A 21,224-nucleotide genomic window follows, 5' to 3' on the forward strand; every position below is an offset into this window, starting at 1 on the left:
AGTTTAGAGCAAACTGGGTAGAAAAAAGGATAATCTCTATAATACATTGGCAGGATCTAAGACTATAGCTTCTAGAAAAGCTTATACCAAAGATAACAGAAAAACATATTTAAGGAAAAAGGGAACTTTGAGGGGAAGATACCTGCAAAGCTGATAATGAGGAAACAAGGACAGAAGAGTGTTGAACTGAAACCTTTAGGAATAGACTTACTCTGGTTTCTTCCAGAAAGCACAAAAGATGTTTGTAGGGGGGAATGGTGGTGACGGTGGTAGATGTAAGAATGTAGGGAGAAGACAAAGGAGAGAGGTAATGATAGTAACTCAGCTGGGGAAAGAAGAGAGATTGTCAGAATTATAACCCTGAAGTTCTGGCCTGAAGTGAAGGTCTTAGATTTAAAAGGGGCATGACTGATTTACAGAATTGTGTACTGATTTACAACCAGCAGAATTGAGTAATGTGCCACTACTGTCCTGGCACATTGCAGCTGGATCTAGACCATACTGTGGATTTTAGGAAATCTCTGTCCTTAACTCCTACTAGGTTCCTTCATGTACACTATTCTCAAAAACCAACCAAGCCTGCTTGTTATTCCCTCAAAACATCCCCGATACATTCTTACCCACTGGTCTTTCCTCATACTTCTCTCCAAAATCCAAATGGCAAAATCTTCATCCATCATACCCAATTCAAATGCCACTGACTGCCAGTTGAGAACTAATTCCTCTGACTGAGAAATAATCTCTCCCACCTCTGGTACTCCCACACTTGGACAGAACACATTCTGCCTTAGTTTAGGTACTAAGTAGATCAGCAAGCCCGCTAAAAGGGGGATTCCTTTGACAGCTATAGGATGTAGGTGAATTCAAGCCCTCCAGTCTTTCTGCAGAGAAGAGTCAGACCAGAGGGAAAAATGAAGAGAAATTAGAATAAATTTTGTACGAAAACATTTCAAAAGGTGTTTCAATACATGGCAATCCAGGGTGGGGGAATGGGGAAGGTACACTATTTGCTCCAGCTCTGCTCTTTCCTTGGTGCCCTGCATATCAAGGACATGCTCATTAGGTATATGCTAGAGTGAACTGAATGACCCTTGCGTTCAGATGTCACCTACTCACTAAGCTGTTGACCCTGGGGGTAAATTACTTACTCTGTGCCTCAGATGTCTCACTGAGAAGATGGGATGAGAGCTATTACCATATTTGGTCATTAAGAGAATTAAATAAATTTATATGAGAGTAGTGTTTGGTGTCTAACACATGGAAAACCCTATTAAAAGTTCATTTTTTACAAATATAGTATGCTAATCTCATGAAAGCTTTCATTCATACAAGAATGTCTCCCACAGCATCCCTAATACCACCATGCTGCTTCTGCTAGGACAGAAAATTCCCAGGCTATCTAGACAGCCTGTGCTAGAATTGTTCTTTTTTGATTTTCCTTTTAAATATATTTTATTGATTATACTATTATGCTTTATCTATTTTTTCCCTTTTGCCCTCCTCCACCTGGTACCCCCATTCTCTCTAGTAATCCCTTCCCGTAGTTTATGTCCATGGGTCAAGCGTATAAGTTCTTTGGCTTCTCTATTATGTATACTGTTCTTAACACCTCCCCCACCCCCCGCCCATCTTATTTTGTTCTTCTTAATCCTTGTACTTTCCTTTCATTTCCCCCCTTCCCCCTCCCAATTGATAACCCTCCAAATGATCTCCATATCTACGCTTCCACTTCTGTTCTGGTTGTTTACTTAGTTTGTTATTTGGATTCGGTTACTGATAGTTGTGGATTTGTTACCCTTTTATTGTTCATCATTTTGATCTTTTCTTATATAATTCCCTTTAGCATTCATATAGTAATGGCTTGGTAATGATAAGCTCCTTTAGTTTTACCTTGTCTGGGAAGCACTTTACCTGCCCTTCAATTCTAAATGATAGCTTTGCTGGACAGAGTATTCTAGGTTGTAGGTCCTTGCTTTTCATCACTTTGAATACTTCTTGCCAGTCCCTTCTAGGCTGCAAAGTTTCTTTTGAGAAATCAATCAACAGTCTTATGGGAATGCCTTTATAGGTAAGTATCTGCTTTTCTGTTGCTGTTTTTAAGATTCTCTTTATGTTTAACCTTTGGCATTTTAAGTATGAGGTGTTCTGGTATGGTCCTCTTTGGGTCCATCTTGTTTGGCACTTTCTGTGCTTCCTGGACTTGTATGACTATTTCCTTCACCAAATTAGGCAAGTTTTCTTTCATTATTTGTTTTCAAATAAGTTTTCAATTTCTTACTCTTTCTCGTCTCCTTTCAGCACCCCTATGATTTGGATGTTGGTACATTTTGAGATGTCCCAGAAATTCCTAAGTCTATCCTTGTTTTCTTGAATTCTTTTTTCTTCCTGCAATTCTGATTGATTTTTTCTTCCTTGTTTTTTCCAAATCGTTGATTTGATTCTCAGCTTCATCTCCTCCACTGTTGGTTCCTTGAAAATATTTATTTATTTATTTATTTATTTATTTATTTATTTATTTCACTTAATTTAAATTTATTTATTAATGCAGCTGTCATTTCTGCCTGGGTCTTTTTTATGCCATTGCAGTACTCAGTGAGTTCCTGGAGCACCCTGATAACCACTGTTTGAACTGTACATCTGATAGGTTACTTTTCTACATTTCACTCAGTTATTTTTCTGGAGTTTTGTTATGTTCTTTCATTTGGGCTGTATTTCTTTGTCTCCTCATTTTGGCAACCTCCCTGTGTTTGTTTCTGTATATTAGGTAGAGCTGCTTGGACTCCTTGTCTTAGTAGTGTGGCCTATTGTAGAAAAGCACACCTGTTAAGTTGTATGGGGTGGAGTCTTATGTAATCGCCCAGGAGGGGCAACCTGTGCCACTGCTCTGTTGCTCTGTGTGGGGATATAGCAACAGAGGGGGCAGCGCTGTTGTGTGGCCTCTAGAGTTTTGCCCTGGAGAAAGCTGTCTCCCAGCACTCACATTTCACTTTCTCCCCATGTGCCACTAATGCCATTCCAGCTGTTGCCCTGGTGCCGAATTCCAGAGGGTGTGGGCCTACACAAGACCTAAGTCTATTGTGGGCCCTGTAAGAGAAATCTTTTGAGAATCCCTCAGTGTGTTCCACTACCCCAATCCTTACCAGTTTTTACAGCCAGAAGTTATGGGGACTTATATTCTTGGCACTGGAACCCAGGGCTAGGTGGTCTGGACTAGGGCTGGGATCCCTTGTTCCCAAGGTATCCCTCTCATTTTTTTATCTACCACGCATGGCTGTGGGACCACCCATTCCATTTCCGTGCTTCTCTGTGCCGCTCCACTTTCTCCACCCCTCCAACCTTCCTGGATAAATGTGGATTCTTTAAATCCTTGGTTGCTGGACTTCCACACAGCTCAATTTTCTGACAATTCTGGGTGATATTTATTTTGCAGTCTGGTTGTATTTTTTGCCTAGTTGTGCATAGAGGTGGTGTGTGTTTCCCTACACCTCCATCTTGACTGGAAGTCTAGATTCTTTCCTATAAAAGTCCTTAGGGAGCTGACACTTGCTGCTACTTCTCTTCTGATCTTGGTTCTGCCCCCAAATAAGAACCCAGAAAAGTCAAATATCTTCTTCCATCTAAGAAGTATGATAATTCTCCTTAGTTTACTTCCCCCAATACAAAACATCTCCAGGTCTGTCAGCCATTCCCCATATGACTTGGTTCTGAAACTTCTCACAATACATTTGACTGGTGCACATCTCTAAGAGGGATGGCACCCAACTGTTCAAAAGCCAAGGATTTAACAGGTGTTTTATGCAACCAGGTGTCCCTCCCTGTCAGTGCATAGTGAGCACAACATGAAAGCGCCAAGTCTTTCTCACATAAACTGATTTAGAGTAAGGTCTTCTGTCCTGCCCTGCACCATGGGACCTAGCAGCTGAGTTTTGTGTGTTCACTTTAAAAGACACTGTAGGAGATGCAGGTAGGTCCAAGAAGGGAAGGATATAAGAAATGCTCAGTTTCAGGATTGCAAATTTATGGATATACTCATTTTTCAAGATCTATAATGACAAGATGGATATTAATCCAGATTTTGTTTAGGATGAATGTTATAATATTAATGGAACAACATTTTTTGAGTATAATCTACTGACGGTAATATTAATTTCCCTCAAATGAAAATGAATGTAATCATTTACTATAAAGACAATATGAAATGACATGGGGCTCCTTACAATGCTGTAACAATCTGTTCTTAGTTTATTAATGAAGTGATCAGAGTAATAATATTAATACCTCACATTTATATCATAATTTCAGATTACATTTCTTACTCTCTCATGCACACATTACATATAGACAAAAACACATATATATGTTTTAATCTTCCAAAATACTCTGTAAAGCACTATCACTCCTCCTGCCTCTTTTTCACAGGTGAGGAAAATAAGAACCTGAAGGTGTAAGTGATAAGGTTGTCACATTCATGACAGAAGCAAGTTCAGAATTGAGACGCTCTGAATTTTGGTCCAATGTTATTTACCTAAATATGTTTACCTATGTTTATCTAAATTATATTTCCTTACCACTGGTTGACTTTTTTTCTATTGCATAAGTTCAAGTTGGCTATTCTGATGTTAAGAAATTCTGTATTGTAAAAAACATGGCATGAATATGCGAAATAGATAATATATCTTACTTATTGTATTATCTATGTGTTAAGTTTCTATCACTAAGCTTTTAATTTTGAAAATTAAGACCCCTTACCCACCAATTCCCACTTCCTACATGCTTCTCCCTCAAAAGGTCCTGAAGGTCTTCTCAGAAATTCTTTTTCTTTTAGGAACACAGAGTACTAGCTGAAAAAAATAACATTACTAAGTTAATTGAATTGGGGCAGAATGGCCCAGGACTTTTACTTTGAAGGGACTCTTACCTCGGCTGGACACCTTATTTCTATTGAATGCTGCAGTTGGCTGATGTCGGTATGGATGTATCCCCAATTCCTGTGCATGACTCACAGTTCCTAGTAAAGATTCAGGGTCCCCAGGTCTGCCAGTACTCAGGAGTAGGGGGCTGTCTTGGCAACCTTTGGTCAATGCATTTGAACTCTTCCTGTCTGGAAAGCCATCCTTGGCCCCCTCGCATGAGCACTCCTCTTCCATGCTCTCTGAAGGCATGAGTACTGGCTGGTGAGCATAACCATGGGTCGGGCTGGGTGAGGAAACCTGTGAGATACATTCTTGTGCTCTGATTTGTAGAAGATGCTGGGGGCTGGTGTGGTGGTGGTGATATGAGTCAGTATTTTGATATGGTAAAGACTGGTGCTCTGTCATACTCTGTCCCCCAAGATTGGGAGCCAGACTCCCAGCATCCCCCTGGTTCATATGCCTAAACAATTCTTGGTATTCTTGCTGCTGCTGCTGCTGTTGTCGCTGTTGCTGTTGCCTTTTAATGAGCTGTGCAAACTCTGCTGGGGGCAGCCGAATGTCCGAGTGGCCGGTGAGTGAATGCCGGGGAGAGAGCAGTCCTTGGAGAATGTGGGGTACCTGCTGGTGTCTTGTATAGTCTGGCGGCGTGGGGGACAGCAGGGCCTGCTGCAGCGCTGACGTGGTATAATGAGGTGGCTGCTGATGTGCACTGGGAGGGAAGGTGGGGAATTGGTCAAGTGGAGGGACTTTCAGGGCTTGGGTTGGAGGGAACCCCACTCCTGTTGAAGGGCTGTAGCTGCTGGGGGAACCCCGGGACTGGTCCGAAAACAGGTAGGGGTGTAAATGCGCCTGGTCGTAGTTAGCAGGGGAGAACCGATTCACGTTCAAGCTGCAGATACAAAAGGGAGTGAGTACCAGGCATCCATGTAACAAGTGCACTGTGCTCCCCTGGAGAATAGCTACTTCTCTTTCTGAGTAGGGAGCTCCACTGATACAGAGAACTGAGGAGTGACAGGGAAGATGGGGATGCATGCACCAACCCAACTCATCCCTGCACTCACTTACCCAGTAATGTCTAAGGGATTTAGGGCACTGTGTGTAATAGACCCAGCTCTGGGTTAAAGGTAGTCACTATCTTACAGCATCATTTAAGCTACGAAGAAGCACTGATCTCTTAGAATACAAGTGACAGAGGGAAGAATCCTCAAAGAATAGACAAGGAAAACTGGCATTTTAACCAACTTCTCTAGTAGACCATTTTCTTCTTTGCAGAAAAATAGTAAGATAACTTTGTAATTTTCCTCTCCTGTCTCATTAGCATTTTGATCCCTTATTTGGTCAATAAATAGGTTTCAAATTCACCCAAACCCACCACTCTGATTTAGAAAGGGTGAAACAAGCACAGCCCAGTTAAACCCATTTTTCTTCCCTCCTCCTTTCTTGCCCTGCTAAGGAGCTTTCTCCCTCCTGGATCACTTGGACAGCTGGCTGGGTAACTTTAGTTAGCCTTACCTGTGGGCCTCTGCACTGTCAGCACTCAGCTGCTTAGACAAGGGCCGGTGGCCGTAGCTGAAAGTAGCCATCAGGTTGGCACGGTGCTGCATCTGAATCTGACTGGCACTGGGGCTAATGGAGACGCCCCGCCCAGCAGAGCCCGAAGTTGTCCCTGGCATGTTGCTAAGCATGTCAACAGGCTCCTGTACTTGGATGGTCACCTGCTGGGACTGGGCAGGCTGCTGTATGCCCAAGCAGGTAAGTGCCACATTGGGAGGAGGAGAACAGTTCTCAGGTGGCTGCTGGAAGATCGTACTGCGGGAGGGTAAGCCTTGAAACTGGGAGGGAGATGCAGCACCTAGAGAAAAAGATACCTCAGAGTGACTGAATGCTCAGGGTACCTGCCAGCTGGAAGCAATGGGGGCCAATGAAGATAACAAACCATACCATTTAGAGCAGTACCTCTCAAACTTTAGTGTGCATAAAGCTCATCTGCAGGACCTGTCAAAACACAGATTTCTGGGCCCTACCCACAGAATTCTGATTTAGTAGGTCAGGCTGGGGCCCCATGGATTAGTATTTCTAATAAGTTGCTGTGGAAGTTGGTCCATGGATTATTCCATGATTTAGAGCAGTGTTTTTCAATGTGCATACGAATGGCCTGGGGGTCTTGCTAAAATGCAGATTCTGATTTAGCAGGTCTGGAACAGGGCCTGAGATTCTAATTTTCCTGCTGAGGTTGTTGGTCAGGGAACCCTACCTTGAGTAGGAAGAATATAGAGACCAATTCAGACTGTTCAGGGGATCTAGATTGTGTCGCATTATGTAAGAGATTACCAGTTTTTGAATGCTAAATCCTCATACTGCTGGTCTCTAAAAAAACCCATACTAATTAGAGTATACTTATCTTTACCTCCATCTAAACACCCACAAGAGAAGACACACATGTACAATGGATAACCAAAAGGAGGCATGATAATAAGGAACATTCTGGTAGGAGCTTTTTATTTTATAGAGTCGGAGGGTGTTTTATTAAAACTATATTAATAGTTAACCTTTTCTGAGGATTATTTTGTGCCAGAGACCGTTTCAAGTGCATATATTTATTCATTAAATACTATTATCATCCCTATTTTACATTTGAGGAAGCTGAGGTAAACTGAAATTAAATAGCTTATTTGAGGTTTCATAGCTAAGGAGTTGGTAGAAACAGGCCTGAAGCCAAGGCAGTCTAAGCCAAAACCCACACCCTTAAATACTATGTTATTCTGTCATTCAAATCAATTGCCTGTGGCATTCCAAATGACGACTCACTTTTTTCACGTGGCATAGTATGGTTCAGTGTAAATCTTTCCACTCACCATGAGACTGGATCATGCCACTGTTCATGGGGGGAGGACTGTTACTGGGTTGTCTGAAGAGATGATTGTTGGGGTGATTGGGGGGTGGGCTTGATGGCTGAATCCTTAACCTTAAAAAACAACAAAACCAGGTAAGTAAATTTCCTGAGGTGACAGTATAACCTTGAAATTAGCTTCAGCCATATAATACACTTAAGCAGCAGCTATTTTTTCAGTTTTCATAAACCTCCAGTCTATAACAACATACGTAAACCACCCACCACAGTCTACTTAAAACCTATCTACAGATTACTTTCCAGGACTTCCCAGAAAAATAGACAGAGGTCATTGTGGGCCTGTGTCTGACCTTCTGTATTAGATGTCAGATTACTTTACTCATGTGGCTAAGAAAATGAAGTGGCACAGGAAGTCAGGATTTAGGAAGGCTGATGAAATTTAAATTGGTTTCTCTGCTTTTCAAGTAAGTTTTCCAAGATGAAAGTTAAAGTCAGTCAGTATCTCCCATAGAAGGCAGGCCAAGGACACCAGGCTATAGAGACAATGGCTTAGGTGCAGAACAAAATGATTCATTACCTCTGGAGCTGGTGGGTGAGGAGGGCTGGCTGATTTTCACACGTAGCTTGAAGAGGTGGAGAAGGCTGAGGAGGACAGATAGAATCCTAAAACATATGGAGGAAAAGAGAAAAATAGTTGTGAGTGTGAAGATTAACATGAGCTATTCTCAGGGAAAGAAAAGAAAGAACTGTCACTGAGATGTATGCTTTTGTTGTTCATCAAAAAGTCTACTTTTACCCGAACATGTCAACCATGAACATAACTCAACTCCATTTTGCTCTACACGATCTCCTCCAAAATTCACAGACAAATCAGCCTGAAAGCAAACTCTAAACAAGTAGGGGAGAGCAAAGAACAAAGGCCTACTTGAATCTGTTGGAGAATTTGATGGTGTTGCTCCTGCTGGTATAACATATGCTGTTGCTGGGTCTTCTCCAGGGTTCTTTCATCAATCTGCCCCCCGTACATCTTCTGCAGCTGCTCACACTCCTGAAGGGAAGGCAGATAATACAGATGGGATACAGCCAGGCCCACCCATGCAGTGATGTCAGCAGATGCAGATCTGCCCTAAGGTCTCATGGGAACAAAGAGCCACAAGAGAACAGCATACTCGATGAGCAACTCATCCATTTATACAGGTATTTATGTACTAAATATATATTCACACTTTGTTCTGCATGAACTAGTGGAAAATACCAAGGATGGTGTCTGTGTACAAGTGAAAATGTCCAGTGTGAAGTCTGTGTACAAAGAATATGCCTCTTGAAATCTGGTCATCAGGAAGGCAGAAAGGAAACTAGTTTAGAGGTCTGAAGGTATATTTCCTTCCTCTGCAAGCACCATTCCATACCAACTGGAGAGTATGCCAAGTGGTAGCAATACTAAACAAACTCCCACAAGACCCAGTGCCCATTCTGAGAGCAATGCAAGGGGTGCTTACAAGTACCTTCCCTGGTGCTCCCCACTAAAATCCAAGTCCAGAAGTTCCTCTCTAATAAATTGCAGAGACAAAAGGAAAACTCAGTTCCTTCATGGGATAAGCAAATTTGTTCCTGGGGGAAGCTGACCAGAACAAGCAAGCAAAGAACATTAGAAGGCTGTATGGCTTTGAACCTATAAAACTAACGCACTGCTGATGTGAAGGGGATGGAAGTAGTCTCTGTAACCCATGCTTCTCCAGAGATGTGTGCCATTTCTTCCATTACCTGCTGCAACTGTTTGATGCTGCTGTTGTTGCCCATTTTTTCCAGGTGAGCTTTGAAGGCTTGGATGCTTGCAGCCCCATCTGAGAACCGGCGCACAGGGGAGAAACGCTCTGTAGGGAGGTGCAGGGTGTTGGAGTCCTTGTATGTAGAGCTGAATATATGGGAAGAGAAGATTAGGGGCTAGGACTCAGGGGATTTGACCAAATCACCTAAGGACTCCTGTTCAAGATGGACACAAAGATGGCTGGCTGCCTCGGTGCCCCTGCATATGATGCCACTTCCATGTCATATCCAGAGGCCAGTTGTTACCCCAGTCTACTCCCCTGTTAGAGGGATTCAGGTATACAGCTTCCATTTCCACTTACCTTGGGTTGGCTTAATTGCCACATCTGGTGAGGTCCTGTCCTAGGATCAAATATATCCAGTTCTTACAAATATACCAGGTCAGAAAGAAGAGCTTCTCTATAACCCTCAGGCCAAGCTATTATAGAAACTCTTTTTTATTTATTTTTTTACTCATCATGTCTTTGTCTAGTGCTTTTAGAAATCTAAAATTCACTGTTTGACTCAAAGTTTTCCCTGAGCAGTAAGTGCTGTATGACCCGAAGGAAATTACAGCTAGCTTTGTGGTCAATGGTCTGGCCTGGAGTGAACAGGTTCTGTGCTAGAAAGGCAATGGGGACTTTTAATTCCAAGCTGAGATAGCACATTCTTAAGAATGTGGACCTCAAAATCTTGCAAAGCAAATAAGGTTACCTACTGTGAAAATTAACCTCTCTTCTAACCTCTTAATGAAAGATTATTCATGTGAATTACCTTCAAAAACTCCACTGATCAATCAGAACACAGCCAGTATCTTAGAGAAAGAAAGAACAAGCTATTGATAAGGAATGCCTGAGACAGCATCAGGGTTAGAAGCTAATACGTACTCTTGTGACCTAATCAGACAGAGATGTTTATGGGTTAAGTAGATAAAAGACTGCCAAAGCAGCATTCCAGCAGCTGATGGAAAGGATCAAGGTTTCATGTCCAGCCAGAGATGATATCACAGTGAACTATGGGTGAAATGAGGTACCACCTTGCCAGTTACTCATTCTGGACTGAAACAGAACCAAGACTAAGGAAGCAAATTAACAATCAAGTTCAGATACAATAAAGAGAGGGAGGAAGAAGAGTCTGATGACTGTGCAGAGGTCAAACAAGTTCTGGCAGCAAGTGAAAGCCCTTTATGCCCTCCTTTCAAACGATGACTTCTGTTTCAGACTCTACCTGAAGACTCTACCTGTGTGCTCACTAGCACACAGTAGTGGGCTAGTGAAATGAGCATAAATATATATTTGTTTCAGTAACACAAGAGACAAATTATTTCGGCAGACACACTCCAAAAACAGTGATCACAAAAGCTGCTTTTGGAGGCATTTCCTCAATACTTCTTACTTCTGTTTTAACTTGGGAGCTAAAGCAAGCAAATATTGTTTTCTCCTCAAATTTGATTCTTACACTTTCAATTTTTTCTAATAATGGGACACATTTCTGATTCACTCAGAAAGCTGTGTTCTTCAAGTAGTTAATGCAGTCCATCTGCACAAAACCCATTTTCCTACCCAAGCAGTACTCCCAGTTCCAGGGAGTTGACTTTTCCAGAAGCTCAGGGCATAAACAGACTGACACCCAGGTCAACCCAGCACAGCAACTTCAGAGGAACAGTCCTAATGCAGTTGCTCATTTTGGAAGCACTGACAGTATCAACTATTTTATTTTTATAATCAATCATGTTCAAAATCAAGTAAGCCTCATATTAGGCTGATATTCTCACTACACTTTTCAAACAGGGATTAATTCCCCACCTAGATAAGATCTATCCTATGTTAGTTTTTTTTTTAAAATTACACTTAAAAACTTTAAAAATTTCAAATTACACACTTCTAAGATTAAAAAGGTTGATCAGACTCCTCTTTGTCTCAATGCTTTTGTTCATCTACTATTCCCCAGAAGGATATATATATTTGCTGTTCTTGAGTCCTTTCCTCTGAAAAAATACAAGGAATCCAATAATCTGCTAGGCCACCAATTTTCAGTGTTTTACAGCCTTGGAAAGTTTCTCCTTTCCACTGTAGACTAACTTTAGTCTCATGTATGATATGTGCTGGGTTTGCATAAATGTTACCTTACCCAATCTGCCACTCACAAAGCATTTATTTCAATTCAAACTTGCCTGACCACCGGAAAACAAGACAGCAGACAGACTTCTAGCAGGCAAGGCCCTGACAATGACTGCAGGCAGGGTGGAAACCACATACACTGAGTTATGAGCCAATGTAGTATTCCATTAGTAACAAATATAAACAGGATATAGAATCTGTAATAAAGGCTAATTGTGGCGATGTGCTGATCTTCATGGTTCTCTGATAACAATACCTCCTGAGGAACACTTCGAATTAAACAAGGATACCCAAAGGACTTCAGCTAAACCTGACAAGGGCTGAAAAGTTAAGTGTCAGGCTGTGGAGGACAGGAAGACTGAAACAAGGAGAAATACAGTAGTAAAGGGTCTCTTAAGTAATAATATTGAGCCCAGAGTTATTAAGAAATCATAGAAAATTTATGGGGTGGACTGGCAGTTTCTAATAATCACTCAAAGAACCTTTTGATGCAGTACTGTAATGATGTAGGTCCTAAAGGATTTTCCTTAGAAAAATATTGTCTTTCTGTGCCATCAGAATTTTGAGAACTGTCATTCCTGATACCAACAGACCATTTTTTACTAAGTTATTCATGGTTGTTTATAAAAGTTTATCTTCCTTCTTTCAGAATTCCAACGTGGCATTAATTATATCTCAGTCTGCTCAGAGTTCACCTGTCTTTGCTGATGACATCGATGCCCAATGGGTAACCAGTCACAATAAAAAACACTGTCATGCTTGCCAGCATGAACTGGTTGCCAGATTTAATAAGAGTATATTTATAAACTTAATTTTTCAATCTTCTCAATCTAGAGCTTTTCAATCTTCTCAAGTAAGAATGCTTTCCATTGTCCTCTGAAAAAGATTCAAATAAGCTCTAGCAAATGAGGGTGGCTTTGAAAGTGTGACCTATTAGCTTGGGGATGTTTTCAGAATGACACAGCTAAGATTTGTAGTCATCAAGGTATTCACAAAATATAATCATCTTAATGTAGCAAAGTGTCATTCCTCTTTGCTTCTAGGTTTACTTGGATTCAATTTTGTGAAGTTTTCTTGGCCAGGTATGGTTAGTTTTTTATTTCTTCAAGGGAATGAATTATAAATGTGACAGAACCCTAAAGAATTTGCCATCAAAATATTGCAAGAATGACTTTTCAAGCACAATAATCAAGAGAATGCAGTATCTGCTCTACCATTCACAAAGAGATGTATCCTCCTCCATATCCTAGCTCATTGTTCAGTGGTAACATGATAAAAAATGCTCATTCTTTTGAAGGCGATGGGTTATTAAAGGCCAGGTTTATTAATATGGCCAGAAATCCTCTTATTTCCAGTTGGCCCTCTGAGAGCTTCACCTCCTTGCAGGCTTCAAGTTCAATTTCATCTGAGTCAACAGTGAAAATCACAAGAATCAAGTGCAGACAATAAACATGTCTACGAGGTAATAGGAAGAAGAATCTCAAATTGCTCTGTGTACTGCTTAGTCCAAGGAGCTGAGAAGATGTAAGCTCAAAATGCTATTTAAAGCTTCGATGCTGGTTACCATCACTGTTAAGACTAGCCAGAAGGGTGCCTGTCCGATGAACCTCAAGGAGCTCACATAGCTCATGTGGCTACTCACCGATGCTGATCAGGTACCAGGTGAGGGGGCCAGACCCGGGAACGGAAAGGCTGCTGTCCTAGCTGCCGTTGTAGGTCCGGTGGGATCTCAGCTGTAGGGTTGGTCATGGCCAGTGTATGTCTTTTGGACCTATTTGCCAAGTACCTGCAACAAGCAGGAGCACATTTCATAGTAAAAAAGACAGACAGGAATATTCCTCAGCAAGAAGCGTTAGGAGTTAATCTAAAGGACTCAGAATGAAATAGTGCCACAGCTCAAAAAAGGATCCATGGCAAACAGATCCCTGACTGGATGAAAGTGAAGCATGTCCAACTGGCCAGCAAAAGTTGGTTAATCATTGAAGTGGCTGAATTTTGGACCTAAGAGCAGCCATTAAAGAGGAGAGAGAAAGCAGATGTAGTTCATAAAGACTGATTTTCCTTTTTTCATTCCATTCAACAGAAGAACTTATTTCCTACTTGTTAATTTTATTCTTGCCCTCCCAAATTTCAAAAAATGTAAGTTGGAAAGAATGAGCCCCTAAGGATTATTCCTAGAGATGAGCCAAGGGAGATATTAAGAGGGGTTCCACATACGTCTCTGGGTCCCACTGGTCCCCAGCTTTTGTGAATGACCTCACTACAAGTCTCAGAAAACAGATCCTTCCATTCAGGGACAGTAAATTCTAAAACCACCCCTTTCCTCAAGCCCCTGACTGTAACTCGATCATCAGAGAAGACAAACTGATAATGTTCCCTGGCAACCAACACTGTCTAGAGGATGAAGAAATGAAACAACATGAAATGTTTAGAATTGTTTTTGAGGGGGAAAAAGGCAAGGCAAGAAAACAGAAGTTTCAGAAGCTGAAAAGTTGACAAGCTGATGCTTTTAATCTGAAGATCTTTCAAATCTGTCGTGTGGTCCATACCAGTGGGAAGACATTGGACCCCCTTCCTCTGATTCTTTCCTCTACCGCTGCTGCTCTTTTTGAGCATGCATGAAACAAGTGCTATTCCTTTTCATTGCCTCAAAACTAATGGGCACTATTTTACTCTTTAAATGTTGGTCTAAAGAAGATGAGGCTCAAGGAAGTAAAGTCCAAGACAAAGAAGATAAAATGAAATATTGCTGTCTAATTAAAGTAGGGAGGCAGTTAAATTTCCTAATTTCTCTTCAGGACACCAGAAGGACCCATTTGCAACTTCATATACCCTGTTATCAGCAAACTACAGAAACAATAGCATCAAGAGAAAAAGTTACCATGATTTTTCTTTTATTGGCTAAGCTGTAGAAGGAGCTGACCCACCTGCCAACGCTCCCTGTTCTCCACTCTTCTTTCCACATGAGACCAGTTTCTTTTTGAATAGTAGCTTTCATACAGAGCTACCGGGGTAGGAAGAGAGTACTGGCTAGCAACCATTAGGTTCTTAAAAAGTGGTCTTGCTTCATTCGTTAAGCTAAAAAAAGTTACCACACTACAGAGTTTAATTAAGGGTATGTAAACTTGCAAAAAAGTAAGCCATTAGTAGTTTAATATCCATTTGATAAAGACACCCAAAGTTTCCCCAAGAGCCTATGAAAACCATTTTATTTCAACTCCCCTCAAGGGAAAAACATATAATCTTGAAGAATACCTGTATTTCTGGGAAAATACATGCTGGATTCTGGCCAAACCCCCCTCCGCAGAAAATAAGAATGGTAACTCCCACAAGGCATGCTTGGAGCTGAGGAGCATGGCTGATGGAACTGAGGTGAAATGAATAGTACAGCATGCCTGATGGTCACTGCTGTTTTCTGTGAATCAGGCATCACTCAGCAAAGCTCTGTGAACCATGGACATCTGCATCTGCCCCTAGCCCAAATCCAATATTCTTTTTCAGTATCTCTTCGTTGGTACATGGAGATGGAAGCAGCACACAGCAAACAGTACAAAAGATATTCATTCTCCTGGAAAGGAAGAATCCATGCCACAGATCCATGGCCAGACTAGCTAGGATCTCTCTCATATCCCAAATTTCCAATTTCTTTTCAATAAGCAGTTTTTGGCAGGGAGGCAAGGAAGGTAGGAGGAGGAGGGAAAAAGTTCTTATGGTTAATGCAGTCACATAGGGGACTTCCAATGGTGCTTATAGAAATGAAATTCTCTGGGTAGTCTTCTGTTACTTCCATCGGGGAGGAACATGCCATCTGGCTTGAGCACAGAGACCACACAAATGTTGTAGCTGCACTGTACCACCTCTCTGGGCAGACGTGACCTTTCACTGGTTGCAGAAGGCGCCTGCCCAAGGACGTTCTATAAGCACTGCCAGATGCCACATTACCTCTGCACAGCTTCCTGATCAGGCTCCCCATCTGAGCTCTCCTCGTCCACAGGGGTAACTGCTGGCACTGCCTGAAGAGAGATAGAAAGGAAAAGCTCAAGGTGGTGCTTCTTCTGGAAACTCAACTTGGGGCAGGTCCGTCAATTTTCTTATTTACAAAACTTTTCTTAGGACCCCTGAACTATTCAGAACTTTCATATGCCTTTTTATTTTTCCATTTTTATCTTGTTCAGGTGATTTAAATTTTGATTTCTTCCTCTGATTCACTTTCATTCATCTATCAACAAAGAGGTGAATACCTACTGTGTTCCAGGGTAAAATGTGAGTTAACAGATGTAGTTCTTGCCCTTCTTTTATAGTCTAGTGCAGGATAGAGACAAGTAAACAGATAATTTTAAAACAGCATAACCAAGTCCTCTATGGGCCACATGGGACTCAAAGAAGTCCCATCTTGGAGGAGGTGACACCTAACCTGAGACCTGAAAGATGAGTAGGAGCTAGCAAGCAAAGAGGAAAAGGCATCATAAGCCTTTGAGGTTTCTAGGCTGAGAGAAAAGGCCTGCAGGTATGTGAGGACCTGAAAATACACAAGCTGCTTGTTTACCTGGACTGTCTAAGAAGTGACCTGTTGTTGCATATTAATGCTATTTCCAGAGTTCGGATGTCTTTAACTCCAGAAAGGCTGGATGGTTTTTTAAAAGTACATAACATACAATTGTACAATTGCAATGAAATGCTTTAAAATTTCTGTTGCCCACCAAAACATGTAAATGGAACATGTAAATCACAATGCATGCTTTAATGTGATTCTTCCCACTGCTTATGCCCTGGAATGCTATGCATTCTTGATAGTTACCAACAGCCTTGTGGCTCACATAATTACCATGCTTCAGGCACCAGAGCAAAAATCATACCTCAATGATTTTGAAAGAGCATTGTTTAAATGGATAACAATTATAAAACAAAATAATTTTGGACTAATTTATTGTTTCAATGTTTCTAGGATTTCCAGATCTCCCATTACAATTCTGTAAGGCCTAGCAAAAATAGGATTAGGCAGAAAGTGGCTATAAATGACGCAGGAGAAGAACACTGTGGCCAGTTATAAATGACCTTTCATCTCACATTAAAACTTTATTTTGAGGAAGGGGCAGTGGTAAACCACTGAATGATTTCTTTAAAAACAAACAAAAAAAAGATTTTATTTATTTATTTGTAGAGAGAGGAGAAGGGAAGGAGAAAGAGAGGGAGAAACATCAATGTGTGGTTGCCCCTCAGGAGCCCCCTACTGGGGACATGGCCCGAACCCAGGCATGTGCCCTGACTGGGAATTGAACTGGAGACCTTTTGGTTTGCAGGCCATCACTTAATCCACTGAGCCACACCAACTAGGGCCCACTGAATGATTTCAAGCAGGGACATGGTGTTACAAGATTTGTATTTTAGAAATCTAGCTTACTTTAGCTGCAGAATGAAAAGTATTGGTGGCAGGCCAGTTAGGAGGTCACTGTATTAATGTAGGCAAAGGATGACAATGGCTGAAGGTAGGGCAGTGAAGATGGACTTTATAGATATTGGATAAATAATTTGATATGGGGAATAAGGGAGAGGGAAGACTTAAAGACAAAATCACACCCCCGGTTTGTGTAACCAGGAGAGTGACAATGAATAGCATTTAACTCTTTGAAACCTGGAAGAGAAACAGGTTTCAAAGAGTCAAGACAATTTCATTTTGGGACGACTGACTAAATCTGTGGGAGATTTTATATATATATATATATATGTGTGTGTGTGTATGTATTTATCTATCTATCTCTGTATCTCCATCCCAGAAGAGCATGCTGTGCTGAAGAATCACCTGGTAACTTAAATTATGAGAGTGTACAAGGTTACTCAAAGTATGTAAAAAGAGATGGAAATAGGGCCTAAGATAAAAATTCTGGATTTCACCAACCTCAAAAACAAGCAAAAAGGGAACCTGAAAAGAACAAAAGAAAACATTTCAAAGAGAAAATGGTCAATAGTGTCTCAAAGTTGGGAGGTCCAAAATGACAAAGATTAAAAATGTCCACTGGACTCCTCAAACAAAAGCTTGTTACTGACCTTGTCATAAACGGTCATAGTGGGCAAAGTAAGTCACTCAACCTCCCACAAAAGTGTTCCTGATCCTCTGTAACCTGCTCTAATCCAGCTGTTCCATGAATGCTTCTGCCACCTGCTTACTTGTCCATGGCACGTATTCACTCTGGCACTTAATCGCACATGGTCTTTTGCTATTATTCCAGTACTTCACATATGTTGATCTTGTCTTTCCATATTATAAACTCAGTGAGGCCAAGAACTACAAATATAATTCTTTCCTTCTCCTGACAACAGTGTTACAGAAGGCATGGCCCATGGACCTGAGCCAATCCACAAACTGTTGGGTTATTAATCCATGATAAGCTTAAGTGTGGAAATAAAGGGTAGGATTTTAAAAATCTTAAAAAATAGAAAGTAAGATTTTTAAAGAGCTATGGATATAATTACTACCCAATCTTAAGGTACTATGAGATCAAATGAACAAATGAATACATGAATGACTTTACCTATGACAGGAAAATAACCAGAAATAAACAGAATCCAGGGGCAGGGATTTGAATATAACCACCATATAAAACAGAGAGACACCAACTGACTAGGTTAACACTTGTGAAAGTCAATCAAGTGTTCCAGGTTGTACTAAAAATGCAAGGTACTGTTAATCAAAGGAGAAAGGGTTGGTAAGGTAACTTTGGAAACCAATCTAAAAATTAATTTATTACAGAGAAAACTATTAAATCCCACTGGCCTCTGGCAGGGTGACAGAGGTACTTAATGAAGGTACAAGTGGCCCACTGTGGATGAGACTCTGCTGAAGCAGGCTTCAGTGTAGAAATTATTTGGTAAAGAAAAGAAGTTAGCCAAAAATACAGATAGGAAAATTGTGCTAGCCTGAGGAAAATGGGGATACACCAAGCATCTTAAGTTTAGAGAAGAAGGAAAGTCAGACGTTTAGGTGGAAGACTCTGGTCTCCCAACCCTGGGCCCATAGCTTTGTTATCCAAAGCCTCTGAGAGAGAGTAAGGTGGGCTCTGTGTGGCTACTCACTGGTGTCATGGTGACGAGTGGGGAGGGTCCCCGGGGGCGCTTCAGCAGCTGCTGGGCATGGAGCTGGATGTTGGCTCCTCCGTCTGATGCCCTCCGTCCAAGGGGGCCCATTCCATTTAGCAGCTGTAGTGGGGGCGGCTGTAATAGGGACTGCTCCTGTTGAGAGTGCAGTGGGAAGGACAGACTGGTGAGGTAGGGGGGAAGGAAGAGAGAAGACAGTAGGACTCTGACCTACTGAAATAAAGGGATCTTTTATCTTTTGATTGTGATAGAGACTAGAGTAATCTTCCCTCTTATCCAAGATGGGTTGCAAGAGAAATCTGTCCTTCTCTACAATAAAACCCTTAAATCCTGGGGAAGGTCTCTCAGTCTCTCAAAGGAAGTTCAAATGTGTTTCTTCTGGGGCAAGCCCTCTCCCACTTCAGGTACCTTGTACTCAAGCTGCCCAGTTGGTTGCAAATTTTGCATGGGCAACAGGTTGTGCAAGAAGTTCACGTTAGGGGCCACCTGTAGGAAGGGAGCCTGCGGGCTGACTCCAGGAAAGCCAGGGAGGAGCTTCTGCAGATCATCCATAACTTCCGTGCTGGTAAGAAACAGGATGAGAGAGAAGTTTCATTAATATTCTTACTCAAAAGTGCTATATCCCAAAACTGATGCAACTGGTAAGTGCAATGCAATTTACTTTATTATATATTTTTTACTTGCCTCCTAAATTTCCCTAAGTAAGTAGAAGCCTAATATGTAGCATCTGGCTCTCTGCCACTTGGCTATTTGGAACTGGGGAATGCTGTTCTTTATTGACCACTCATGTAAAACTGACAGCTCTGAGCCAAGAGGAAATACTGGCATCAGTTCCATTCAGGTCTGCAGAGTGTGGGGGGGAACAGCAAGTTTCTGGAGGACACAGGCCACTCACTAAAGCAATGGCTGCCCAAGGCAGCAACTGATTCACCAGGCGAAGAATGCAAATAGTCTTGTCAGTGCTGATGGGACAGATACATAGTGGATGTGCAGGGCTGTCCTACTACAACAGTAGGATTTTACAGCACACTTTAAAATAAGGGATCTTTCCACTAGTAGAGCAGCACTGCTGACATAGTCTTTGGAGCCAGAACATTCCCCCATTGCCTGTTTGAACATAGGCCAAGAATGAGAAACATAAAGCAAGCAAATCAGCAGGCCTGGGGATGGTTTTTGTAAATCACTCAGAGCAAAGAGGTATTTATAAGAAAACTAGCTTTGCCCCTAGTTGAACTCCCAAGAAAACTCTTGACACAATCTCTTCTCTCCTCAATAAAGGAAATATTCAGAAAAGAGGTGAGGATATTTTTAACGCTGGGAGTCTTCAAATGCAAAATAAAAAAGGAGAGAGCCGGCCTTCAGGACATTTCCCCAGTGTGAGGGCACCAGGAATATACTAAAGGACTATTTTGGGAAAACACTTTGGGAAACCAGTATTTATTCAGTGTGTTTTGCAATTCTTGTTCCCTTAATTTAATTTGTAAATCACACTGTATCATTTATCCTGCTTTCCTAGATGAGTCTTGCATTAGAACACGTAGCAAACATCTCTAGAAACTGTCAAAGTCATGTGAATTTTAAGAGGTACTTTCACGTGACCTAATATGAAAAGACCTCAATCTTTGTGGGCAGACACTATAATACTACTCACCAAAGGATTGTGATCAATTGGTATGATTTTGGCTATAGGTCCACCATCCATTAGGGACAGCTCTGTAATTTTTTAACAAATCTATTCTAATCTAACCAGGGACTCTGAACTAGGTTAAAAACCCTGTCTTGGCCACTAGATTACATTTCATCTGGGAGACACAATAAAGTAGGAAAAATGCATCATGGTAGGAACTCATAGTCAGATAAGAATTCTTTGCACTGGTGTTAATTAGGGCTGTTGGTCAGATACTCACCGTGGGTCAGCCACACCCACTGTGTGCCTCCTCATTGACAAATAGCGAACCAATGCTTCAGGGGAAGGCTCTTCACCTTCATCACTGTCCAAGTTCACTGTCCCATCCGGCTGAGGTGGAGGAAAACACAATTAAATTAGAAATGAGAAGTAATCAGAAATAAGAAGAAAGGAAAGGAAGCAAGGATATCGTAAAGAAAGTGATTTCAGCTGACAGCTATTCAGAGGTTGCTACTTGCCTCCACAATTTGATTCTCTGGGTTGATTAGCTGCACCTGTGGAACACTGATGTTCATGGTGGTACCAGCTTGCTCTGCCTGGAAAGCAGTATACACAGATACACACATTACTTAAACACTAGAGGGATATGACAGTCTTTCAAAGTATTCTTGACTCCTAAAGTCTGTTTCTACCTCTGAGTCGTTGGTTCCTCTGCCCTTAGAAGCTACATTAAAAAGGCATTTTTTAGAGATGACAGTCTTTTTCAGTGATTGTTGTTTCTTAAAAAAACAAACAAACCCCAAAAAACAAAACAC

The 21,224-nt window shown here is 41.5% G+C and overlaps 1 protein-coding gene across 4 annotated transcripts in view; it reads right to left on the reverse strand.

Annotated features, from left to right (window-relative positions):
• Nucleotides 1-21,224, reverse strand: part of SIK3 (SIK family kinase 3) — a 261,321-nt gene that overhangs the window by 13,013 nt on the left and 227,084 nt on the right. The window contains exons 10-21 of one of the 4 annotated variants that reach the window (XM_045837973.1): nt 20,928-21,005; nt 20,690-20,799; nt 19,191-19,344; nt 18,762-18,917; nt 15,633-15,703; nt 13,333-13,476; nt 9,529-9,679; nt 8,690-8,812; nt 8,342-8,427; nt 7,769-7,878; nt 6,426-6,765; nt 4,919-5,622 (exon numbers count right to left, since the gene is read on the reverse strand). In XM_045837973.1, the coding sequence (XP_045693929.1) occupies nt 4,919-5,622; nt 6,426-6,765; nt 7,769-7,878; nt 8,342-8,427; nt 8,690-8,812; nt 9,529-9,679; nt 13,333-13,476; nt 15,633-15,703; nt 18,762-18,917; nt 19,191-19,344; nt 20,690-20,799; nt 20,928-21,005 (2,227 nt within the window). Of the gene's footprint in view, nt 1-4,918; nt 5,803-6,425; nt 6,766-7,768; nt 7,879-8,341; nt 8,428-8,689; nt 8,813-9,528; nt 9,680-13,332; nt 13,477-15,632; nt 15,704-18,761; nt 18,918-19,190; nt 19,345-20,689; nt 20,800-20,927; nt 21,006-21,224 lie in introns of all 4 variants that reach the window. The other 3 variants (XM_045837956.1, XM_045837983.1, XM_045837965.1) reach the window with 3 other exon arrangements.

Source organism: Phyllostomus hastatus, unplaced genomic scaffold (genome assembly GCF_019186645.2).
Source record: "Phyllostomus hastatus isolate PE091 unplaced genomic scaffold, TTU_PhHast_1.1 phas_contig_113, whole genome shotgun sequence".
NCBI classification, from domain to species: Eukaryota; Metazoa; Chordata; class Mammalia; order Chiroptera; family Phyllostomidae; genus Phyllostomus; species Phyllostomus hastatus.